General features: G+C 41.0%; 1 protein-coding gene across 1 annotated transcript; it reads right to left on the bottom strand.

Annotated features, from left to right (window-relative positions):
* Positions 1-5,870: 5,870 nt before the first annotated feature.
* On the bottom strand, positions 5,871-27,174 carry ZNF317 (zinc finger protein 317). Its single transcript, XM_063111468.1, has 7 exons — positions 26,800-27,174; positions 11,842-11,965; positions 11,219-11,358; positions 10,567-10,693; positions 10,056-10,151; positions 9,541-9,623; positions 5,871-9,038 (listed from the first exon to the last, which is right to left on the bottom strand). Exons 2-7 carry the CDS (start codon positions 11,870-11,872, stop codon positions 7,719-7,721), a joined length of 1,797 nt encoding a protein of 598 aa, XP_062967538.1. The 5' UTR covers positions 11,873-11,965; positions 26,800-27,174; the 3' UTR covers positions 5,871-7,718.
* Positions 27,175-27,754: the final 580 nt, after the last annotated feature.

Raw genomic sequence — 27,754 nt, 5'->3', positions numbered from 1 at the left:
CCAAGCCATGACCATCAAAAATATCTTCGGATATTGCCAAATGTTCTCTAGGGACAAAATCACCCCTGGATGAGAACCACTGATCTACCTGACCCAGAATAATCAAGAACAGGAAAATGCGGGAAAATGAAGTGAGGGCAACACTCTGTCCTAAGGCCCAGAACAAAGTGGATCTAAGGTTTTGGGCTTTAGTTAACAGAGTATTTGTATGGAGAAGGAGGCCTTAGGTCCAGAATAGAAGAAACACCAAAGTACACTTGCAGAACAAACATGAATATTTTTAGTGCTCTCAAACTCTAGAAGACAGAAACTTATTTGTTCTTGATATCTGCTTTTATTTCCAGTGCGTACTGTGTGAAAGATCCTAAATATGTTTGCTAAATTGAGTATCTGTTTTGTGCTCAGTGTGCCAGGCCATTACTCTAAGCATTATACAAAGTCAGTAATCCTCACAAACACACTATGAGGCAGGTACCATTATCACCTCCATTTTGCAAAAAGGGATCAATTCATAGAAATCATTGATCTATCACTATATTGTCTGAAAATGCCAAATGCCTGGTCCCTATGACAGCCTGTCCTACCAATTCTGCCTCCAAGTGGATTGCTTTGGGGAAGGATATGTCTTTCTTTCCACTGACGTCCCTTCTTCTTGGAGGAGTTCTGTATCTTTAGGTCTAATGTGGGAGGTAAGTCCCAACAGCCCATAAGGTGCAATTCCTTCTACCAGCTGACAAAGAAATGTTTGCACAAAGTTGGCTCAGTCTCAATGGCCTGGACGCAAGAATGTGGTGTCCCTACCCCCTCATCTCATCTAATGCCCAAACCCAATCTCATCCAATGCCCAAACCCAACTTCATCCAGGACCATCACCTAATTTCACAATAAATCCTATTCTGAACCACTGAAGACAGGCTCAAGAAGAGACGCACAAAGGGGCAAAGGCCACTGTCATCCAACTGTGGGTCATATTTTTCCATTGAAAAGAGGAGCTCTCTATCAATCAATCAGATAGGACACCATCTGTAGACAACTTCTATCCTATCTTCAATGCCCAGAAAAGATATAATATGTGTCCATATATATATATCTTAAATAGGGACACTAATGTCTATAAATAAATGAATGGATGGTGGTCCTTGGGTAGAACTGGGCTGAAAAGTGCTGTGCTTTCACCCGCCCACCCTGAGACCTCAAGGTGCAGTGGCATGGAGTAGGTGATTAGAGCTTACGTGGTTTACTCTGCCCCAGTAGTAAAGAGGAACCATGGGAATTAACTGGATCTATTTTTTTAGGTCCTTCAGAGATAAGACGTTAATTCCTAACAGGGCCTGAGTGGCTCTACAAAGAATTTCAATCTCATAAAATAAGGTGCTTTTGTCTCCTGGGGGTGGTTCTGTGATCAGCTCCCAAAACTGTAAACGAAATTTCCTCCCACCTGTGTACACTGCTCTGTTTCCATCTCTAGAACACTTCACGTGGCTCTTTCCATATGTAGTTTCCAAAGAAACTCTGAAGGACTCCAAGAAAGTGCCTGCCGAGATCTCTGCAGCTCCACATCTTCCAGTAGAGGGGGAAATAAGACCTCCACGGTGACCTGCTCCAAGGTGTGCCACATTGCTGGGAGATCAAAGATTCGGGTGAAGCAGGGGAACAGAGGAGAGGCAGGGAAAGGAAACTAGTGGCTGGAAGTCAGACTTCGATTCTTCACAGCAAAAAACGGGTCAAGCTATTCAATAATGGAATAAACCACTGAAGAAGTGTGATCTGCTCACACTCAAAAGCACACTATCAGTTGCCTAGCAAAGGATCAAGGATTACAAAGGCACATGAGGAAACTTTTGCAGGTTCAACACCTTGATTATGGTAAGGGTTTCAAAGGTGTATGTACACACAGGCCAAACTGTATACTTTAAATATGCGCAGTTTTCTACATGTTAATTACATCTCAATAAAGCTGTTCCCTCTCACTTGCAATAGAAATAACACTGGCCTGTGGAAGACTGAAAAAAAGAATGGCCACCATTTCTTCCCTTCCCTGGACCCACACCTCTTCTGTGTAATCTTGAGTGGCCTTTCACTCTCGGGGCTCACACACATGATTGCACTGGCCAACGGGGGTGTATGTAGGCAGATCTGACACAAGGAGGAGTTAGAAAAGCTTCTCCTTGCTTGTGCACTGGAGCTTGTGCTCCTCTGGTACTTACCAGAAATGTGTGAACAGGCATCACCTAGACTGCTGGAGGATGAGACCTTGAGTGAAGAGCAAGTAACCCCCCATCCAACCTGGCAACCACCTGTAGGAAACAGCCAAAAGAACTCTCCAGCTGAGCACAGCCCAAATTGTCAAACAACAAATACTAAACTGAATACATGGTGGTTGTTTTAAACCACTGTGTTCAGTTTGTTATGCAGCAAAAGTGAATAGAAACATGCCTCCTTCAGTCCATTCCCCAACAGGGTACTGGTTACCTTGCTAAATTGCAAATATCATCAAAGGTCAATGGATTTTCATCAACTTCCAATTAACATTTAAATTGAGACTGATATGTTAACATATTGATATATATATATGTGTGTGTATGTGTGTGTTATACAATCTATCCCATATTATCCTTCTAGCTTTATCTTCTATTCCAAAGATCGTCTTTTATCTCAAGAATGATATATTGTCATTTTCTCAGTGACTCTGCACTCAGGCTTGGCATGCCTATTCAGTTTGGTTCCTGAACACTCTTAATAAGCCTTCCACACTTAGCTTGCATCACCTCTTCTACGTGGCTCTGGTTGCCCCAAGCTCAACATCCCCTCCTTAAGGATTAACTTGCCCTGCTAGATATCTTATTTATTGTTTATAGATAACTCTCCTCCTAAACCTTTACTCCTTTAAAGACAGGACCAAGTCATCAATCTCTTTCTTCCTCAAACCTACTTAAGTGTAAGGCACTTAACTGATGTTCATTTGGTGTACACAGTAGGATCCCTAGAGAGGAAAAGTTTCTGAGTGGATTAGAGGTTACCCAAAAGTTACACAAGACACAGATGGCCTCTGCTGGAGAGGCCTCAAGAATTGGAAACAAGAGCACGAGAAGACTAGGGTAGAGTGTAATTAGAAATCCCCTGCAGAGACTGTGTAAGATACTTTTTCTCTCCTGAGAACTGGCAGGAAAGTGCAATGAGATGCAATAATCCTCCCGGACCACTTAAGATTATCAGTGTGAATTCATAACTTTCTTCTGCTCTGATAATTGATGTGATGGAGGAACTGAGCACAGAGGGAGCAGCTGTGCTGGATTCCTAAGGCTCCTAATTAAAAAAATGGTCCCGTTTTTTACTCAACGCTGAGAAAAAAGTACTCTACTCCCCTTAGGCCTCACCTCTAGGGTGCACATTCTTCTTTCCAAACCTAGGCAAGAGCTATTTCTTCACTAACGAGCCTAGGAAAACTTTTGATCAAGGCCTGCTGAACACTCAGCACCTTCACTGGGGGATGTGCAACTGCCCCTGACCACAAGCCCAAAGACCCACATGGAAGCACTGCAAGTGGAAAGGAACAGGGTGGGGATTTCAGGAAAATCTACTATTAAATCTCTATAATTTAAACAAGGTGGCAAGGTGCATGAATGGACAAACAGACCAACAGAACAGAAGAGAGTCCAAAACACAAAAGGAATCTTAGTATATGACAAAGGTGACATATCACATCCCTGGGGTAATGATGGACTTTTTAATAAATGGCACTTGGCCAACTGCACATCAATATGGAAAAAAAAAAAAAACATGAAATTTAATCCTACGTCACACAATACACAAAAATCAATTCGAGGTGGACTGTAGATATTAACATGTATACTAAAACAATAAAACTTTTAGAAGAAAACATAGAGTATCTTCTTGCCTGAGGTAGGCAAATATTTCTTACACAGGAACAGAAAAGAACTGTCCATAAGGATTAGATGACATTAAAATTAACAATGATTTCATTAAAAGATACCACTTAAAAACATGACAAAGCAAGCCACAGAGTGAGACAATATTTGCAAAACATCCAAAGGCTCACATCTAGAATACACAAATGAATAAGAAAAAGATAGAAAACTTTAATATCATAAAACAGTTTGTTGGAACACACAATTGTACAACCATGGTAAGAGAACTGGCAGCACTACTAAAAATGAACAAACACATCTCATACGACCCAGCAAGTTCTGTCCATAGCCCGCACCCGAAATACATGTACTTGTGCACAACCAGAAATTTTAAATATGCTCATAGCTGCATTCACAATAATGACAAACTGAGAAGTTAAATGTCTACCAACACAAAATGCTTAAATAAACTGTAGAATATTCAAACAAAGGGACACAATAAAATGTACTAGCTAGACATACACAAAACAGTATGATTAATTTCACAAAAAATATTGTGGAAATGAAGGCAAAAAGATTATGTACTGTATGGTTCCATGTGTACAGAGTTCAAAAACAACAAAAAACCAAACCATTTTGTCACAGTCAGAATATTGGTTACCTGCAGAGTAGGGAAGGGTTCTTAATTTGGTGGAGGCAAGAGGCGGGTATCTGAATACTGGTAATGCTCTTCTTTGACCTGGTGGTTACAGGAATGTGTTCATGTGATAATTAACTGAGCTGTACACTTATGAATTATGCACTTTTCTGTATGTACATATGTTACATTTCAGTAAAACCTGTTTAAAAACACACACACAAGGTATTATATAACCACTGTACAAATGACTTTGGCATTATTCTGGTAAGTTGAACATGTAAGAGATCCCTCAACCTGAGAATTTCACACTTCTGGGGAAACTAACGCTCCAGAAAGCATGGACACAATTCCTTACAGCAGCACTGTTCGTAACTGGGAAAAAATATAACCAGCCAACCATTTATCAGCAGTAGAAAGGGCAAATAAATTACGGGATAATCACACAAAGAATCACTATCTGCAAGTGAAAATGAAACTACAGCTGTATTCATCAACATGACTCTCTTTCAAACTGTCCCTAGTACTGATAATCTGGCCACCATCATTTCTAACTTGAATTCTGCGATGGTCTTCTAGGTGGTTTCCGTTAGTACTTTTTTCCTCATTAGCCTATCAACCCAGAGGCCACTGTGATCCTTTCGAAATCAGAAATTGGATGGTTGTCACTCCTCTGTTCAAATTTTCCACTGTCTTCCCAACACACTGAGAATGGAAGGCAAAATCCCTCTAGTTAACCCAGAAGTGGACTCCACCATCAGGTCCCTGATACACCTCTGATCTCACCATTGTTCCACAAACTTTTTGAAGTACCCTCGTATTCACTCCTTTAGTTATCAGGTGCTCCATCCCCAATCATAACGTAAGCACCATTAGGGCAAAAATCCTAATTCACTGCCACAGACCGTGGGCATCACAGAACAGGGCCTGGTGAGAGAGGTACAGACTCTGGAGCCAGACACCAGGATTCAAATCCAAGCACTGCTACATGCCAACAGGTAGCAGACGAGTAACCTGAACTTTCTTGCCTCGGATTCCTCATATGCAAAATGAAGATGCTGACAGTAGCTGCTTCCTTGGGCTTTTGTGAAAACTAATACACTTCTGCCAATAAACAAGTCAAGAAAATAAGTGAGTACCGCAAAGACTTGAAATACAATTTAAAAGCTTGGTTTAAAGAATTTTGAAACTTACATCCAACAATCAAAAGCGTAAACGTTATATCCACACGTTTAGGTAGCAGTTACAAAACACTCACCGATGACCGGGTGCACAGGTTCCGGACAGCATCTTAACTGGGTGTAGAACCCTCCCCCACCAATGAATAAACAGAAAAACAATGAAATACCCACAGTAGCTTAAATCAATAATCAATTTTATTTTTTCCATGTAAGAGGAAGTCTGGAGGTAACAAATCCACAGCTAGTGAAGACAAAGAAGCCACAGGTGGACCAGGACCATTGTGACTTTTCTGCAGTGTCCTTCTTAAACTGTGGCTTTCATCCTCATGGTCACAAGGTGGATCTCTGAACACTAGATACTGGATCTCCTTGCAAGGTGAGAAGTAGGAGGAAAGCAAAGAACAAAATATGTAAAGAAGAATCCACGTGAGAATGACCTTTTCAAGAGCTTTCTCAGAAGCCCACACAGTGACATCTGCTTACTCGTCAGTGGCCAGGGCTATGGGACATGGACTGTACTAGTTACAAGAAAACCTATGAGAGATTTTAAAATATAGCACACCTTACTAATCTGGCAGAACCTGGATTCTCGTGACATGGAAGAAGATGAGAGCAGATACCTGGGGAGGAACTAGAAGCATAAGCCACTTCTGGCTGGACAGCAGGCTGCAAACATACCAAAGGATCCATCTAATAAAGACATCATGCTCTGATCACAATGCATTTGAATTAGATACCAGTAACAAACAGGTACTAAAAAATACCCACATGTTACACAGTACATAACACAATTCCAAAGATGTCATTGGTCAAGTAAGTTATCCAAAAGGAAATTAAGACATTTCAAGAATGAAGCTATATTAAAAATACTATATACAAGCTTTCTGTGATGAGTCTCAAGGGTTACTCAGAGGAGCATAACCTTAAAAGACTAAAAAATTCACGAGCTGGGTGTGTTTTCATGATAGAAGACTGATAAGTGCAATCCCATACTCACTGGAAAATTCCATTGGGGCTTTTCTCCCAGTGAAAATTTTCATTTGCACAAATAAGGGGCCTGTGGCTAAATTCATTTCCACATAGGGATTATCAGCAGTGAGAGTTCTCAAGGTTTTTTCCTAAAAGAACTGCGGTGATTATATTTTAAAAGTTTTAAAAAGAAATATCTCCTAGCATAAGTGCTCACAAGATTCATAAACATTGAGGGATGACTGTAGGTAATAACTGAAGAATAACAGAGATTATTCACAACCTCTGCAATACTGACATTTTGGGGCACGTAATTCTTTGCTATTGGAGGGGGGAGTTCCTGTGCATTGTGGGATATTTACCATCATCCCTGATACCTTCCATCCTGCTACGTGCCGATAGTACCCCCCATCACCTCCAGTTCTAACAATCAAAAATGTCCCCCTATTACCACCAGCTGACAACCTCTGCTGTAGACCAAGGCTGGGCAAAGTTTTCCTATAAAAGGTCAGATAGCAAGTATTTCAGGCTTTGTGGGCCATATCTGGTCTCTGTCCCATATAAAATATAATGACTATTCTTAGCCTACAAGCCATGAAAAAACAGAAAGCTGGCCATCATCTGCAGACCACTGTTACCGACCTTCCCACATGGCTTACTTTACTTTTTCTCGAGTGTGATTTTTCTCATGAGGAATAGCGTGAGACCTGGAAAGGTTCGCCTAGTGTGCTTAACACTTTTGTGCCCAGAAAATGAGAGGTGGTGCTAAGGTTACTCTGACATTACAAATGCCACACTGGGGTTTCTCTCCCTAAATTCTAATATGTTAAGAGCTGAATGTACACTGAAGGCTTCTCCACACCAAAGACACCAATTTTCATCCCCAATGTGAGTTCTCACAATTCTCCTGTCTTCACTTAGTCTTTACAGAAAATGGATTGCTCCCAAGTTATATGTATTCTTTTGTGCCCAGTAAGGAGAGCTCAGGAAGGCTTCCTGCCCTCTTTACGCCTATAAGGTTTCTATCCAGTCTAAGTGCTCATGTTTCTCTGACAGCAGTGCTCACTGGAGCCTTTTCCACACTGATGACACAAAGAGCTTCTCTCCCCGGTGAGTTTTCACATGGCTCCTAAGGGATGAATGATCACTGAAGGCTTTCCCACAGGCAAGGCATTCATAGGGCTTCTCCCCAGTGTGTATTCTCCTATGAACATTAAGATTAGAGCCTATGCTGAAGGCTTTCCCACAATGATCACACTCATATGGCTTCTCTCCTGTGTGACTTCTCATGTGTGTCTTCAGGGTGGACTGGTTTCTGAAGGCTTTTCCACACTGCCTACATTCAACACGTTTCTTTACAAGATGAATGCTCATATGCCTCCTCCGGGATAAATAATCACCAAAGACTTTCCCGCAGGCCACACATTCATAGCGTCTCTCTTGAGTGTGTATTTTCCTGTGTGCAGTTAGGTTTGAGCTCGCACTGAAGGCTTTCCCACAGAGGTCGCACCCGTATGGTTTCTCTCCAGTATGGGAATTCATGTGTGTCTTAAGGATAGACTGGTTTCTAAAGGCTTTCCCACACTGTCGACATTCAACGGGTTTCTTGACAACATGAATTCTCATGTGTTTCCTCCGTGATACGAGATCACCGAAGGATTTCCCACATTCTTTACATTCATAGGTTTTCTCCACCATGTGGTTCTTCTTGTGCAAATTAAAGTTAGACTTCCATCGGAAGGTTTTGCCACACTGAATGCATTTGTAGGGTTTCTCCCCAGTATGATTCCTAACATGCTCCTTAAGATGTGAAGGGTGCTGGAAAGCTTTCCCGCAGTCGTGGCATTCGTAGGGCCTTTCTCCAGTGTGCGTTCGCTTGTGTGCAATGAGGTGGCAGCTCCTGCCGTAGGCCTTCCCACACTGATCACACTTATAAGGTCTCTCCCCAGTGTGAACTCTCATGTGTATCTTCAGGGCAGAGAGGGTCCGGAATGCATTTCCACACTGACTGCAGTCAAAGGGCTTCTCTTTGAGGTGAGTTCTCGCATGACTCCTGAGGGCCGAAGGGTCATTGAAAGCTTTCCCACAGTCGCTGCATTCATACGGCTTCTCCCCTGTGTGTATCCTCCTATGACGTGTAAGGGAAGCACTTGTGGTGAAGGCTTTTTGGCACTGATGACACTCGTGCATTTTCCTCCCGTCGTACATGCTCACGTGTTGAGTGAGATGTGACCTGCTCTTGATGGCTACCCCATAGTCACGGCGGTGATAGGGCCTCTTGCCTGTGTGTCTTCCCATCTGCTGGGTGAGGTGAGTGCCCATGCTGAAGACTTCAAACAAGTGAGCATACTCGGTGGATTTCTCTCCGAGACGAGTTCTTTCCTGTTGGTTAAAGAGATGTGGGCTGACAAAGGCATTTCCCATATTCACTGCATTCCTGACAATTAACCCCACATAAACTGATAGGAATAGAAACACATCATTATGACAAAAGATGTCATAATTTGAAATGCAAATGTACTGTTCCTGCCCCATTTGAACTCTATCTAAAGAACAGGTGATGCTAGACCGTAAGTGTCTGTGTGTGTTACTTTTACAAAGTATTTTGTACACAGAGTTTGTTCAATGTTTAAAACTGAACTGAGCCCCAACACTCGATACCTGAGATACAGTTATGAAAATATTTACTCATTGGAACTCTAAGTGAAGAAGGTTGAGGTCAGGTGTAGGGTTTCCCAAAACTGATGATATTCCATATCTTTGAAGCACTGTTTCCTCTTGGGGGATGCCACTTGTCTGGTTCTTGAGCTGATTGTCTACCTTAGGCTGTCCCAGTCACCTCTAATGTGGAGGGTCCAGAATTATTATACCAAGGAAATCTTACCACTGTCACACCACTGGATGTTTCTTTCCCAAAAATATCTTCCATTAGAATTGACCACTTGGTTTTAGATGGATTCTCCCAATCTGAAACAAATTGGAAAAATACTAACTTGCCGGAAAAAGAAAATGGTGGGATGATGGTGACAAGAACAGGCAGGTTCTTTGCAAGTACTAACCCTACACAAGGAAAGGAGCACATGAGCAAAAATAATGGCTAAAAGTTTGGCTGTCTGAGATATTCGGCAATGCTAGGGGCGGATACTTAAGTCAATTGAGATTGACACTGGCAATGACAGAATGAATATGAAAGAACAGGACAAAGAGCCCACATGGAAATGTAAAATTTAAAGATGAATGTGCATGGAGACCAAAGGACTTGAGAGAGAATGGGCGAGTACTGAAAGAGTGAGCATCTGCCAATTTTCCTGGGTGACTTATCTTAACGTACCTCCCTGCATCCCAACCGCTGAATAGAACCGACAGTCAAAAGTACCTCTGTTTGTGGAGCTCGCTCACCTGGACGACAGCCTTGGTGAATCCCCCTCTCCTCTGCCCTCAGCTCCTCCTCTTGCTCCAAGTGTGAGATGAGGCTGGGTTTGCCAACGTGATATCCTATTCAAGGAGAAAGACATGTTGAGAGAGGCCTGTGCAGCGGACGACCCCTTCCATTAGAGTGGAGTCAACATTTTGGCCGTCAGTGTTCTGAAGATGCACAAGCCTGACTTAGGAGCAGCAAAATGATGCTGCCAAATTTCTAAGGAATACAGGAAGTCTTTCATAAAAACCAAAACCACAAATACCCACACATGTGCCCTCCAAAAGAACGAGCTCAGACACACACTCGAAAACCTCCAAGGTCCACGTGATGGGCAGGTCTCAATACCCATGGGAGACATAAGAGTGGGCACCAGGTCTGCTTGCTCTCAGCTGTGTTCTGAATCCCCGCAGAGTTCCTGGGTCACAGCAAGTACTTAAGCAAAAACATCGATCGGTGAAGGAAGAAGTGAAGAAATGATGCTGGCCTTACCTAATGAAGTGAGGTTGCTATAGTTCTCCAGCATCACATCTTTGTACAGTTTCCTCTGAGAAGAATCCAGCAAGGGCCACTCCTTCTCAGTAAAGTCCACAGCAACATCCTGGAAAGTCACCGATTCCTGAAATGCCACACACATTTGGTGTGAGTGAGAAACCAGACAATAGGTGTTCACAGAAAAATGGCTGATCCTGAAGACTGGGCGTGAGAGATCTGACATAGGATTTTCAACTGGTGCACCATGGGTCTCAACACTTACTCTGGAAGCTAGTCCTCAGACATCTTCTCCTCCCTATAAAGTGATTCTGTCCCATCTCATTGCTTCAAATGCAACTCTGACAAGGAAACCAAATCTCTCTCCTCTTCTAAGCTTGGTTTGAGAGCTTTTAGCTTTTTTCCCTTGTCTCTGGGGTTGAGCATGGGCCTGAGCACTTCATAAGCATCAGAGAAACACCTATTACATAAGTCACTTCCCCTAACTTCCCTGCTACCAGGACAGCCTCCCAATATTCCTTGGCTCCCTCCTGGGCCCTGACCAGGCACCGATCGGCCTGGATGAAGACCTGAAAGAATTCTAATGCATGACGATGGGGCCATTCTAGTAAGTACCTATTTCACCACCAGGGGCCTTGAGATCTTGGGGTACCTGGGAACCAACACTGGTTGGTGGATGAGGCTCCAGACCATCACAAGCAAAAAGGTCCAAATTTGGGGGACAGGAACAGTCTTTTGAAGAAAGAGGAAATTCTGACTCTTGGGGGCAGGCAGGGTCCTGGGTGGACACAGCTAGGTGAAAAAAGAGAATCCATAAGAATCAATTGCCCCAATCTCTCTCTCTCTCCCTGACCCCCCGCCCCCCCATTTTCTAACAAGCCAGAACAGCCCTGTTCCACTCAAAGACAGAAAAGAGGGTGGTGGGCCTAAAAACCCATGAGAAGTGATACATATTCCCAACTTATGATAAAGAAATTGAAGTTCTAAGAGGCAGAGCTGTTATCATTCTCAATTTTACTGAAATAAGAAATGGGATAATGCAGGTTACCCATCACCTGTGCCCTCTTCACACACCAGTGACATATACACTCTTTCTCCCCAACGCACAAAGACCCTGAATCGGACCCAGTCACTCGGGTGACTCTGGGGGCTTTGCTCCCATCACTTTCCAGCTCACCCACCCTTCCCACTGCTGCACATATCCTTTACCTAAGTGACGTGGCATAGGCCACTTAGGCTCGATTTCTGGGGGCACGTATTCAGCCAAAAACTTACCAAACGTGGGAGACAGACGGAGGGCTGCCATCCTGAGAATGACAGCCGATCTGCCTGAACAACAGGGCACTGGGAGAACCAGGATGCTACGCTCTCACTCTCATGGGACTCTCCCAGCAGGCACCTGTAGTAAATGAAAGAGCACTAGGAGTAGTCAAAGGCTGTCTGTCTGTCCTGCTTGCTGAGGGCCATACTGAGTTTTCATTTCCAGCATTTCCTCTTTTGAGCAGCAAGTCCTATTTGATTTTGCGCCTTTATCTCACTTAGGTAAAACTTCCAAGATCAGCCTCAAGTAGGATTCAGATTCACTCTCCCTAAGTGATTTGTCACCAAGCACAACTCTGTTAAATTCCCTCACTCAGTAAATACTTTGGCCCCAGGCTTCTGTTCTTCCTTTCACCTTCAAGGTCCTCCATCATTTAGGATGGCTCTATCTATAAGGATGGTCTCTTTAGGACCATGAGTTCCCATCTCCTGTGCCTTTTGCCCCACAGTCCACACCAGCACACCCTTGTTCCATAGCCTAGACCTTGTCATCAATGGAATCTGTTTTACCTCCCAGACAATGATTCAGAAATCTGCTGAAAACCTCCTACACAACATTCTTCTCACATTAACTCTCCCACTTTAGAGAGGATTCCGGGTACCCGTGCTTCTGCCATCTCGCTCCCTAACAATAGCCAACTCCTCTTCTCACTGCCCTACCTTTCCAGCTGAGGTTCATCACAATCCATCAATTCAACCATATATTTGTGCAAACTGCTTTATCTCTCTGCCTGTTATAACCCCTAGCTAGCAAAAGACCAGCCCTGGATGATTCCCGCCATCTGCCTCCTCCCTGATGTACTTGGGAAGACCAGCCTCTAACCCTAAAGGGGAATGATTCTACAGTAAAGGAAAGTGGAGCAGGCCTCCCAATCTTCCACTTTCCCAAAGACCATGTAAGATCTTGCCGGTTTTTCTTAATCAAAACCTTTCTTACCATTACCCCTACTTTCAGCAAATAATCTTGCAATAATCATCTTCACAGCAATCACAGCTAAAAAACATACCTCAGCAAATAACTGGGAGATGAAGATTAAAAAATTTTTATTTATGATAGTCTACATCAAATACCTAGGAATAAATCAAGTAAAAGCCTTGTAAGACCTCGACAGTAAAAATTATGAAACATTGCTGAATGAAATTAAAAGCAACCTAAATAAATGGGGGAGCTATACCATTCTCATGGACTGTAATACTCAATATTATTAAAGTATTCACTCCCTCTAAATTCATCTGCAGATACAAAGCAGTCCCTATCAAAATCCCAGCAGGCTTTTTTCTAGAAATTGTCAAGCCAAATCTAAAATGTATATAAGAATGCAAAAGATCAAAAAGAAAGACTTGAAAGATTGATACTACTAACTTCACCACAGTAATGAAGAGTTACTGGACTAAGTATAGAAAAATAGGTCAATGGAACAGAACAGAACTAGAAATAGACCTACACATGCAGTCAAATTTTCAATAAGGGCACAAAGCAATTCAATAGGAAAAGGAAAGAAAACCTCAGGAAAAAAAGGAAATTTGATCTTTATTCTCACTGTATACATAAAAACTAATTTTAATTTTAAAAATCTTTTGAGATGAATAAGACACCCAAAATTAAATGCATGAGAATGTTTTTATGACCTTGAATTACACAACAATGTCTCAGACTAGATGGCTGGTCGTTTAGCTCAGTTGGTTAAAGCACCACTTCATAACACCAAGGTCAAGGGTTGGGGTTCAATACTGGCCAGCTGCCAGAAAACAAACAAAAATATTTTTGACTAGACACAAATGGAACATATACCTGACAAAGAATTCATATTTAGATTACATAAAAAAACTCCCACAAAACAGTAAAACAAACAAAAAAACCCCCAACCTAACGAAAAGGGCAAAAAACTTTAATAAACAGACACTTCATAAAATATAATGAGGATCAATAGCAAGCATGTCAAACAGTTCTCAACATCATTAGTCATCTGAGGAATGAAAATTAAAACTTTTGACACAGCAGTTCCACCTGCTAGAGTAGCTAAAGTAAAGACGATCGTCATGAGATGCTGCTGAGGTTGTGGCATACTGGTAACTCTCACATAATTATGGTGGAGGTGTGAAATGGTTCAAGCACTTTGGAAAACAATTTGGCAGTTTCTTGAAAAGCACACCTATCAACCTGACCCAGCAGTTTTGCTCCCAGAGAAATCTGAAAAAACAACCAATGTCCACAAAATCATGTTCGAAAGATGTTCATAGCAATCTGATTCACAACAGTCCCAAACCCTAAACAATCTGAATATCTATCAACAAGAGAAGGGGTAAACAAATTGTGCTATGTTCACACAATGGAATACTGCTCAGCAATGAAAAGAAACAACTGAGACACGCAACATGGATAAATCTCTATAATACTGGCCAAAAGGAGTTGGACCCAGGCAAAAAATAATCTGATTCCAATTATGATGTCTGTGAACAGGCAAAACTTATTTAAGAAGACAGAAGTAAACAAAACATGATTCCCTACAGAAAATCCCAAAGAATCTCCCTGAAAAAACTACTAGAGCTAATAAACAAATTCAGCAAAGTTTCAGGGTACAAGATCAACACCCCAAATTCAGTTGTGTTTCTATATATCTGCGAAGAACAATACAAAAAGGAAATTTTTAAGAAATTCTATTTCCAATAGCACTGAAAAGAATAAAATATCTAGGATAAATTCAACCAAGGTAAAAGGCTTGTATAATGTAAACAATGCGATCCCTATCAAAATTCCAACAGCATTTTTTGCAGAAATGTCAATCTTCAAATTCAATAGAATTGAAAGGGACACCAAATAGCCAAAACTCAAAATGGATCAATTACCTAAATATAAGAACTAAACCCATTAAATCCTAAAAAGAAAACGTTAGGGGCAAATCTTTGTGACTGTGGGCTTGGTGATGGATTCTCAGATATGACACCAAAAGCTCAAGCACAAAAACAAACAAGAAATAGATAAGCTGCACTTCACCAAAATTAAAAACATTTATACTTTGAAGACATTATCAAGAAAGTGATGAGAGACAGAATGGTAGAAAATATTTGAAAATCATATATGTGACAAGGATTTAATATCCCTATAAACTCAACAACAAAAGGACAAGCCAATAAAAAAAAATGGGCAAAGGACTTGAACAGACATTTCTCCAAAGAAGATATACAAAAGAACTATAAACACATGCAAAGATGGTTAACATTAATCATTAAGGAAATACATATCAAAACCACAATAAATTGCCACTTCACACCTTTAAGAATGGCTATAATTTCAATTCAAAAAGAGCAAATAATAAGTTTTGCGGCAAGGATGTGGAGAAATTGGAACACCATGCATTGCTGGTGAAAATGTAAAATGATGCAGCTGCTGTGGAAAAAACAGTATGGCAGTTCCTGAAAAAATTAAACATGGAAGTATGATACGATCCAGCAATCCCACTTATGTGTATATAAGGAAAAGAATTGAAAATAAGGTCTCACAGAGATAATTGTACACCCGTGTTCACAGCAGCATTATTTTCAATAGCCAAAAGATGGAAACAATCCAAATGTCCATCAACAGATGAATGAATAACAAAACGTGGTATATGCACACAATGGAATATTATTCAGCCTTAAAAGGAATAAAATGCTGACAGATGCTACAACACCAATGAATTTTGAAGACATTAAGACAAGCTAAGTGGGCCACCCTAGCATACTTCACCTGCAGACATCAGAAAAGCATCAGAAGCTTTCACTAACTTTACATCCAGATAAGAATAAAGATGAAAATGCAGAAACTCAGTTTAGACAATTGGTGGCCATTTATGAAGTTTTAAGAGATGGTGAAGGCAGAGGTATGATGATACTCTGATCAATGGACTTCCAGAATGGTGACAGCCTGTATTCTACTACAGGCAGGTGAGAAAAATGAGCAGTGCTGAGCTGGCACTACTCTTGTTCATTATTCTCACGGTAGGTCATTACGCTGTGGTTTGGTCAATCTACCTGGAAAAACAACTGCATGAACTCCTTAGTAGATAAAAGATAGAAAAGAAAAGAAAGACGGGTGGCAAGAGTGTGGATGTATCAGTATTTGGTGTCTCAGACAAAAATGAAAGATCACTGATGAACCACAGTGGCATGATTTGCTTCCAGCACCTTTTTTTTCTTAGAGAGGCCTTTCTTTACTCATTGAGGTGTTTTCTCCCAATATTTTTATCGTTTCATATTTAGTTCTTTATCCATTTGGATCATTGTGCTTAAAAAGTATATAACTCTCCCAACATCTTTTATTGAAGTCTGCATCATCCCTAATTTAAAATGACCCCTCCATAATAGACTGCTGTAAGCATGAACCAAAGATGACTGTGTATGGAACTGAGTCATTTATATCTTCAATGTAGGCAGAGATCCATTAAGTCAAAAGCCCACGAGTGCCAAACTCCAATTTTTATACATCGAATTATTTAAAATACAGCTCAAACAGAAATACTGCATGTCCTCACTTATAAGTGGGAACAAAAAAAGTAAATTTACTTAAAAAAAAAAAAAAGAAAAAAAGAAAGATACAACAATCACAATAATCCATTGAACTTTCAAAAGGAGAGAACAGAACTGAGGTTACCAGAGGATGGGGAGTGGGGTGCGCGGTACTAATGAGAAATTGGTAAAGGGCCACAAAAAATGACTACACTGTGTAATGTTGAATACACTAATTATCCTGATTTGAGCATCACATATTGCACACAGGTATTAACATTCAACATTGTGCCCCACAGATATGTACAATCAATTATGTTTCAATAAAAATAAAAATAACTCAAACAAGCAAATTTTTAGCCATTTAGAGCCCACCTTCTTTGCATACCCCAGGAAACCTCACCGGACCTCTCTGTACCAGAGACCACCAGCCATGCGGCTGAGTGACATCACCTAGACAAGGAAGTATCCTTTGATCCCCCAGGAGTTCCCTTGCCCTCGTCTCCTTCTGAGTAGGTGAAACACTCCCCTGCTCCCATGTTCTAGCTGTTGGACAGAATCCTGCTGTGAGGGACATCCCTCATATGCTAACCTGTCAAAGTGCTACCCAAGGAAGCTTGTGTGTGCTGCTGCCACCCCAGAGTGATCTTTTTCCTAGATCAGTCCCAAATTCCCACAAACCTTTACATAGACCAAATCACCCACATCCATATATGAATCTGAAATGTTGTCTGGTCCATAGTCCATACCACATTATTTTAATATCTTTTGGTATCCAGGAAATGTATCTCATCATCATTGTTGCTTTGTCAAAAATGTTTGATATTCTTGCATATTTCTTTATAGATGGAATTTAGACCCAGCTATACTATTTGCAAAACAATACACCATTAATGTTTTATCATTTTGTGTTTACATACTATTCTACTAAATAGGTATATCTATTACAGAATTGATCCTATGTTAAAATATTTAGAATATTTCCAATTTTTCACAAGTAGAAAAACTACACTTGGAAGAAACCTCAGGGGACCCCAGGGAAACCCCTGCAGCTAAATTTTTGTCGTTTTCTTCAAGTATTTTCCTTCGAATGAATTTTGAGATGGTGAAATGCTTGGTCAGCATTTATAAACATGTTTAAGCCTTTTATTAAGGGTTGCCAGATTGTCCTCCAAAGTTGCTTTATTTGTAGCCCCGTGCACACGTCTTACACATTGGAGAAAACAACCTTGTTTGCCAAGCTGATAAATTACTTTTTTTTTCTAACTGAAAACTAGAATAGGGACACAAAATACAGGTTCAGAAACATAACAAAATTTTGTAGCTTATTAGCTTGAAAATAAGGGGCCAGCTGCTTAAATTCCATGGGATTTAGTTAACTATTAGTTACCAAATACCAGCCCTACCTATTTTCCCAGAAGTACGTAAAATCAAATTAAAAAATGCAAAAAAAAAAAAAAAGAAGGCAAGTAAATTAGCTAAATTAAAAACACTCTGGAGGACAACTTAGGAAGCTACGGGTGAAGTCACAGCGATGCTAGTAACTGAATTCCTCTCTGTCAGTTCCACAGAGGGCAACAGCACCGAATGCTAAATATGATCTGGTGTTGAGTCTCCCTGAATCCCACAGCAAATCAATCGGAGGAGCATTATCAGCACCACTAGGCATGTGAAAACAGGCTCAGCGAGCTTGGGTGACTTGCCAGAAAGTAACATAGCAAATGGCAGGGTGGCAGCTGCACTCTGACTTTAACTGTAAAGCCTGGGTTGTTCTTCCTCGGGGCGGTAGGAGTCGGGGTTTACTTGATCGGCATCATCTGAGCGAGAACAAAGAGGGTGAAAGAGAATCAGATCACAGTACCATTGCTGTCCAGCTGATGCAGTAGATTCCCAGCAAACGTGAGTTCCCTCCCCTTTCCCTTATGCAGCGTCAGGAGAGACACAAACGTTAACTACCGCTCATTGATTTCTAGACACCAGTGTACCTGTGTGCCCAGCTGAGGTCACGTGCTGCTGCCACCTTTTGGATATAATGAGGTATCACAAGCCTTCTCTGTCTGGCAGTCCTTGGAATAATTCCTACCCTTTCCCAGTAGGAGTGATTCTTATTTACAAAGCTCTTTCCTATTCATTTTGCCTTTGGGTTCAAACATCAGACTATTACTGAGGAGAGGCTAGACAAGTTGACAGAGGCTCAGTCACTGAGGCACAATGTCCCCACCCTCACCTCACACTCATTCATCAATGTTCACCTAATAAGCTTCTGCTGGTCACAACTTTCCTTGCCAATGTTAACACCAATACTGCAAACAACAACACATGTGGGGTCTCCCGTGTACCAGGCTTTCTCCTGAGTCTTTACAGAGACACTCTCATTTAATCCTCACAGCCTCCCCAGGAGGTAAGCAGCATCCAGAGAAAAAGCAAGATGCCAAGGGGTTAGGTCATTGGGCCAACGTCATAGATGGAAGCTGTAAACCCCCTTAATCTGACTCCAGAGCTACATGTTGTCATCCGCTCAGTGTGACCTATGAAACCTACATTGTCCCCTGTATGTGAACTCCTTGACACCAAATCTTTATCCTTACCTTGCTTGACCCTCCCGATCAGCATACAACCCTGGTCACTACTAACCTCTCTCCCTCTTCCTGGAACACCTCTGCTCTTGGCTGCCATGGCTACACATCCCAGGTCGTCCTCCTATATCTCTGGTTGCTCTTTGTAAGACTCTGGCTTGAGATCCTTCCTCCTCTGCCTGACACTTAAGGGTCATGTTTCTCCTTGGCCCTCTTCACCCCCAGCCCCACAAGGTCCACACTCTCAAGTCACCCCACCCTTTGGTTGCTGACACCCAGATTCTGATTACACATCGTGAAGGCTGTTGCCTACTTGTCTCTGAGACCTCAGGGGACCCCATGTTGCTGCAAACCCAGAGTTCTGCCTATCAGAGTCCCCTCCCGAGAGCACATTCACTAAACCTCAATTTTCTCATCTGGAAATTGGAGATTTTAACACTGGGTTATGGAACTCAATAATGTGCTCAATAAACATTCATTTTAAAACACCATTATCATTAAAATAAAACGACTACTGACTGCACAGAACTGTTTGTTTCTAGTCGGTGCCTGCCCCACCCAGCATGGAGCCACGTGCCGACTTAATATCTCCACTGTGATGTCTAACAGGATTTCAAACTAAATGTCTAAAACTAGGGCTGGCCAGTTAGCTCACTTAGAGCATGGTGCTGATAACACCAAGGTCAAGGGCTCCGGATCCCTGAACCGGCTTGCTGCAAAACCAAACAAAAATAAATAAATAGTAAATAAAATGGAGCTACTACCAGCCTCCTCATGCCAAGGGCAAATCCAGCTTACAGGGGCTCAGGTCAAAAGCCTGTGGTCATCTTGACTCTCCTCTTTCTTTACTTCTCATATTTTACATCCAAGTCACAAACTCTGTCAACTTTATCTTCAAAACTTACCCAAAATGTGACCACTCTTAACCATCTACATTGGTACTGCCTTGGCACAAGATATCACCTCTCTTCTAGACCATTCCAGTAGCTTCCTAACCAGTCTTTTAGCTTCTGTCCTTGTCTCCCTTTAGTTTGCATGGCAGCTGTAAATTTGCTGGTAAGATGTAGGTCAGACCACTCCTTTGCTCAAAATCTTCTGATGGTGTCCCACCACACTCAGACCAAGGGCCCGAGCCCCTGCCACCTCATCCATGACTCCCTCCTGTTGCCCACCCACCCCTCTTCGCAGGGCTTCCTCCCCATGCCAGACATGCTCCCACCTCAGGGTCTTTGAACTTGCCCTTCTCTCTGCTTGGAATGTTCCTCCCTCATTCTCAGTGTGCCCAGCTCCCTTTCCTCCTTCAGGTCTCGAAACGGCATTTACTAGCCATTCTATTTAAAACACAAGTGTCTTTCGATCCCTATTCTCCTTCTTAATTTTCCTAAAGCACTCATTTCCACTTAATATTCTATGTAAGTCAGGTTAGGCTATACTTTACTGCAAAAACAGACAACCCCAAATCTCAATGACTCAGTAAAATGGAAGTTTCTGTCCTGCACATGTTACTTGTTCAACCTGGGCTGCTGTCAGAAGTTTCCCAGCTGCTCAGGGGCATGCCACTTATCCCTAAACCAACCATTGTCTTTAGACACCCTTGGCCGTTTTGGTCATGGATGATGAGCAGGAAGGGAGTGCCTGCCAAATTGTGCACTTTGTCTTCTTTGCTGTGGCCTCAAGTGCTCACAGCCCATTGGCAAGAGCTAGTCACAAGCCTCTGCTAGCTTCAAGGATGCTGGGAAATGTAGGAAAGCACGCTGAACAGCCGGTAAGTGTTACTGTCTCTCCCACACACACTGCATAGATTACTTGTTTAGATTGCTTCCTAGAAGAAATAAGACATTGCCCAACTAGACAATTAGCTCCAGGTGGGTAGGGAATTTTAATTCTCTGATGTTTCATTCACTGTTTTAGAGCTGAAGCAGTGCCTTGTATAACAGGAAATAAAAAGTGAATGAAAGAATGAATGAATGATGAACAAAATAACCCACATTTACCTTCATACTGAGACAGCACCCTGGGGCTGGGGTTTTGGGAGGATTGCAAAAGAGGGGGCCTATGAATTTGGGAAGTCTGGAATCTTCTCATAAGTCCTGTGAAATTAACGGTAACCCAGGTGCTAGGACAAAGCCATAAGGCTTAGCCCAGCACCTGGGCCCCATCATCCACTGCCACTCCCTATGTGGGGCAAAGTAACCGGACAGTTAGACCATTAAAGATCGCACCCCATCAAATTCAGGTCTGTTGGACCTTTTCAGCATTTTGTAGTAATGCAAACCAGATGCCAGAGCAAAGCTTCTCTGGTGCATAATTTCTCACCTGGATAATTATACCACTTTCAGTGGTTGTCAGTGCTCGATGAGGCTCTCAAAGAACTGGTGGCCCTAGTAACACAGACGCAGCAGGAAGACTTTGACATCTAAGTGACACTGGCTGGCTGTGGAGCAGGGGAGTCCAGGAACAGTTGGCGGATCTATCAACTCAGAGCAGCTTTGCCACGTTTCTACATGGCACATGAAACAAAACCAGGATAAACAGAATCCTATCACCATGGGCAAATTAAGATACATTAATTTTTCAGAGCTATTGAGGTTTTTTTAATTCCTCTTTTAATTTTCTTTATAACATAAAAACCTATTTGCACAAATCTTACTCTGTTCTCATTGGGATCTGTTTTTCTCTTCACCAGGGCCAGGGCTAGGGTGAGGCAGCCACACTGCTGGAGTGCAAAATGTGACCAGGCCCTTTCAGTGTCCCACCAGCGCAGGGCTGGCCCCAAGCATGAGCAATTCCTTCAATCTGCACCCTAGATGCCTTGCATACCTCATGCTGGACCCAGCCCTGCTCCTCACTATGGTGAAGATCTGCCTCCTCCATAAGTTTTTGGTCCAAAACAAATTTTGCCCTTTAAAACTGTTCTACTGTGAATCCTCTTTTGTGGCCATAATTCTTCCAATATTCAATTTTATTTCCACTTTCAACTTTGTAACACTGTCCTAGGATATTAAGAATTTTCAGGTGAGAACCCTACAGACAGAATGACTCTCTTGTTATCTTTACTGATGTCTGCCCTTCATAGAACTATTTCTACCAGTGTTATTCATGTAAACAGAGAAAAAGCAACGAAGGCTGTGAGAACATTGTATGCCATTTTCTCAGTCCAGAATTGTGTTACATTAGTAAATCCATATTTCTATATACCCTCCATGATCTTTAAGCTTTCAGCCAACTACAAGAAATGTCCCAGAGGTTAGAAGGGCAGGGTTAGACTTCTGTTTCCAACAGCAACCTAGGTATCTTGATTAAACCTTCCACTCAAAACTATTTTAAGTACAATGCAAACTATAGACAGATAGTATCTTTTAAGTCATTCACGACTGACAATAAACATTCAGAAAATTAAAAATGTAATTTCTAAAAGGGCAATTATTTGTTGAAATAAAAGCAAACTGGATAACAACAATAACAACAAAACTAAGTGATTAGATTTAGATGACATAAACCAAAAGAAACACTGAATTTGTTTCCCAAGCATGATCCAAAGTGTGGTCTGTAGGCCAGCTGCATAAACACCATCTGGCATGTATTTAATAATTATGATACCCAGATCACATCCCAATTCAATTAAGTAAGACTCTCTGGGGTGGTCTGATGAATTAGTGTTTTAACAAGCTCTACAGCGGGTCTTATACAGGCTGAAGTTTAAAAACCATTTCTAAAAAATAAACATCAGGGCAGCACAGAAAAAGAGATGAAAAGTATGAAGGTGGCTAAGAGCCATGGGGGAAGCAGAGGGAAAAGAACGGAACCATTTCTAATCAGAGTTCCAAGAGAGAAAGAAAGAACACAGGCAATTACAGCAAAATACAGAGCCTGCAGAATTTTCATTTCAGAAGGAAAATATAAACAGGTTGAAAAGAATTAAAAAGAAATCTTAGAAATAATAACAGTGAACCAGAGAACACCAATGGTAAAAAGAATATCTTAACAGGAGACAGAAAAAGAACTAAGTTAACCTTTTAAAGCAACAGTTCCCAAATTTTAAGCTGCATCACAGTCACTTGGAGGTCTTGTTAAACACTGTAAATAACTCTCTTAACTAAAAAACAAACATACAAAACCCTCACAATGCTAGGCTCCATCCCCAGAGTTTCTATTCAGAAGATCTGGGGTGTACGGTCTAAGAATATGCATTTCTAACAAGTTCTCAGATGATGCTGATGCTGTTGGCTGTAGACCGCACTTGAAGAACCACTACTTTAAAGAAATGAATGCTTGACAGCTGACTTCTCATCAGCAACAATGGAAGCCAGAAGATAGTGGAACATTTTCATAGTTCTGGAATAAAATATAAAAACCCACAACCACCAAAAAGTCCATTGAGAAAGAAGGTAAAACAGTATTTTGGGGCTTGCCACCCACAGAAAAGAAACACTCTAAAGAAATGCATTTCACAGAGAAAGAAATAATCAAAGAACCAAAGCAAAGAGTTAAGAAATTACACCAAAGAGTGTAACAATCAAGTAAAACACACAAAGTGGCAAATGTGTGAGTATAGTGAAATAAAAAATAACTGTATGCAACAATAATAATCTGTTCTGAGACTTAAAGATAGAACTAAAATGCATGATAAGAAAACCGTGTAAATCAGTAGAGTAATAACGTTTATCAGAATCTAAACTTAATGAACAAGTATGGATAAAAATTGTCCAGAAAACCACTAAAATAATAGAGTAAATAAATTCAAAATATGCGGAGAAAAAAGTAAAATGAGAAAAATACTAAAATCAAAAGAAGGTACAGGAAAGAAAAACAACATAGAAAGGTACAGGACAAATTTAACATCCGGATGTATTGATACATAAGACATTAACAGATTAAATGCTTTAACTAAAATACACATATTCTCAGAATAAATTAAAATAATCCAACTATATACTATTTACAAGAGACATCTAAAACATGAGGCTATAGTAAGAATAGAAATAAAAAGATACAAGGCAAATACTTAAAAAAAAAAGAAAAACTGGTTTAAATATATTAACATCACACAGAATGGACTAAGGCAAAAGGCTCATATAGAAAAATGAGGTATTACTTAGTGAAAAGAGGTATAATTCAAGAAAAAGCTCTCTATATGTGCTATCACTTAGCCAAAAAAAAAAAAAAAAAAAAAGAAAGAAACAACTCTAAGAAGAAATGGACAGTGCCACCACCAGAGCTCTCACAAATACAGTCCAAGCAGGCCACTTGATGAAACAGATTGAACATGATGAAACAGCATTTCCTAATTATAAAACTTAATCACAGATGGGCCTACGACGTGTCTCAAAAAATGGCATCAGTCTCTTGACCGCAGTACGATGAAGTTAGCACACAATGACCAAGAGAAACAGAAAAATGTCACAGAAATGGAAATTAAAACAAAAAATTCTAAATAATTCACATGTCAAAGAAGCCATGATATTTGATAATACTTAGAACCAAAATATAATAAAATACTATACTGCAATTCTTTGCGATGTGACAGGCACCCAAGATAAGAAACTGAAAAGAAACATCCCAAAAAATCAAAAGGAAGAAAATGATAAAGAACAGAAAATCATTAAATAGAAAACATATATATATCATAAAGTGGTTTGACCAAGCCAAAAGTTCTTTAAGAAAGAACGGTTCTTTGAGAAAGAAGCTTACAAAACTCTGACAGGACTTATTTTTTAAAAAAGCAACAGGTAAATATTAAGAATGAAAAAGATAATATTACAGATGTAGCAAGCACTAAAATTATAAGCATTTTATGAACAATTCTGACAACACAATTTAAACCTCAGATGGAATGAATAAATTCCTAAAGAAATTTTCCCTACCATAACAAAACGCTGGATCCAAAACGCAGCATCCAAAAAGCTGGATGCACTATGATCCTTAAAGGAACTGAAACAACAGATTTAAAACTTTCCACAAAGAAAACTCCAGACCCAAATGTTTTTTCCAGGTACCACTCCCTTTTAAGAACAAATTAGCGTATCCTTACACAACATATTCCAGAGTTTAGAAAAAAGAGGAAATACTTCCTACCCCATTTTATGAGGCTGGCATAAACCTGAAACAGAAGAGGAAAATTTCACTCAAAGACAGATCCAAAAACACCAACTGAAGCCAAAAATGACAAAATAGCACGTGTCCTTTCCAAATGAAGTAATTTACCAATACAAATTCAATGTAAGATTAGAAAATCATTAGTTTAATTCACCATGCTATGGGATAAAAAAGAACATCATATGATTCACTCATTCACTCAATAAACAAGCAGTACTGAGTGCCTATCATAGGCCAGACATCATTTAAGGTGCTTGGAATACATCAATAAACATAAAAGTAGATGGTGAAAAAAAAAATCACTTGTTAAATAACTAAAGCAACTGAGAAGAATAACTCGTAAACTAAGAAAAGATGGGAACTCCCTTTGCCTAATAAAAACTATCTTGAAAGAAAAGCCTCCAAGCAGAAAGTTAATTCCCTTTAAGATCAAAAAGAAAACAGGACTGCCTAGACTTTGCTATCCAAACTCCAGTCAACGATACTGGAAGTCCCCAGACAGTACAGCCAAGAAACAAAATAACAGAAAATGCATACGATTCAAAAGGAAAATATAAATATTTACTTATTTATTTTACACAAATGATAAAACTTTATGAAGAACTTTCAAAAACTGACAATTAAGGGAATTACATACTTTAGTAAACTGGCAGAACTTTGTCAATAAACCACGCAGTTAGAAAAAAATTTAATTTCTGAGCACCAAAAACCAAAGTTCTTAGAAATAAATATAATGAATAAAACTTAAATCCTTTTGCAAATATTTACAGAACTTTACTGAAAGGCATTACAGAAGATGTAAATAAAAGATTAATTCGATTAATTGTAAGACTCGATGGCATAAAAATGCCAATATTCTCAAAATTCATATACAGACTCAAAGCAACTTGAAAACAAACTCCCTGTATGTGGAACTTGGTAAGCTGACTCTGAAAATATTTAAGCCATGACATTCCTGAAAAAGAACGGCTACGTGTACATTCTCCACCTGCAAGATATTTGGAAATCTCTAAATTACAAATGCGTACTTGCATCATCAACATGGAATACAGGATGTTCCCCAAAATAACTGAGAGTGAGTCCATTCACAAATAATCACCAAAATTAGGAAATACATTTTGGAGAAAACATATTAAAACAATAAGAGAAAATCCCGGGGTGGGGGGTGGGGGGTAGGAAAATACAGTTTAGAAGGAGCACAGTTTTCTGAGGTTTAATAACCTCCTTCTTGTCCCGAGTTGTGTACTCGCTTTATTGTCGTCCTTTTAATTGCGTTTGTGTGTATGTGTAAAGTCATACTTTCTTTGGCACATGTGTTCTATTTTCCAACTTAAAAATATTTGCAAGGAAAACGACAAACAGCCCAAAATAAGATGGTAAAATGACAACACAAAATAAGATGGTAAATTCCAATGCAAAATATTAATAATCACAACAGGTATTAATGGACTAACTCTCATTAAATAACAGAATGTTGATCTGAATTCTAAATCTACTCATAGACTATCTCCACGACGGCCAAATAAAATAAATAAAATAAAAATAAATAGAATAAGTGCACCGAACTGTATTCAAGGCAAATGCCAACGAAAAGAGTACCAGACAGAACTGACTACAGAGCAGAAGGAAGGTGACTGACCCCTGCTGTCTCCAGTTCCTGCCGCCTCTCCTGCACCCCCTGATTTGCTGAACTCACTTCGCCAAGGCTTTTCCGCGCCCGGCCCCAGGGACTCGGGGGTTTGGGGGAGCAGGTTACCAGTGCCTGGCTCGCCACTAAATGTAGTAGTCGAATTTCAGTCCTCGCGTCGCCGGCGTCTCACATCGCTGATCACGGGGTTTAACACGCCCTCCTCGCCTGGCTGCCTGCATTCCTGGTCTCGGTAACCCCTTATTCCTCCCCGCTTCGTGGGCCTCTCGTATCCTCAGGAACGCAGGGGCGGAAAGGGTTAAGTGAGAAAGCAGGGCTTACACGACTGGGGATAGAATCGGGGGACCGGAAGTCACGGAAGCTGCCGCTGAAGGGATGAAACGTTCATACGGAAGGTCCCGTCGGCCGCGGGGAAGCGGAGGGTCCCCAACAGGTCGAAAGAAGCCGCTACGGAAAGCTCCTTTGCCCATGTGTCTGGCTGCAATCGCCTCCCGAGAGTAATGGCTTCCGCTTCACTTCCGCCTTCAAATCTCGCGGGATTTCATTGGCCGCCTCTAACACGGAAGCAGGAACGGAGGGGATTCTGGGAAATGTAGTTCATAAGCTTTGACGGACTGGACGGCGGTGCCCAGGTGGAATATGATGATCCAGGGCATTTCCCCAACTGGCAATTGTTCGAGTGCCTCAGCCCTCAATCCTCAGCCTTCTCCTCGTCCTATAATCATTCACTCCGTGGTAGCAGCGAATCTCACCGCTTTAAGTACTGTTCATACACTCAAGACTCAAATATCCAGCTACAGCCAGCTCCTGAATTCGAAACTGCCTGAGACGTTCTCCACTTGGATATTTTATAGACATGATAAAATGCCACAAATCAAACTCTTGACTCCACCTTCTTAACCTCAAACAATAGCAGCTCCACCTTTCCACTTGTCCACTGTAAATCTTGGCAAGATCTTTGACCCTTTTGTTGGTCTCACCCATTCATCAGATCCTTCAGGGACTGTTGTCAATTCTACTTTGAACGTCAACCCAGATGCCCTGCATCTTAAGACATTCCTAG

Source organism: Cynocephalus volans, chromosome 10 (genome assembly GCF_027409185.1).
Source record: "Cynocephalus volans isolate mCynVol1 chromosome 10, mCynVol1.pri, whole genome shotgun sequence".
NCBI lineage: Eukaryota > Metazoa > Chordata > Mammalia > Dermoptera > Cynocephalidae > Cynocephalus > Cynocephalus volans.
The sequence above is the reverse complement of the archived record's forward strand: the minus strand, read 5'-3'. Positions and strand labels throughout refer to the sequence as shown.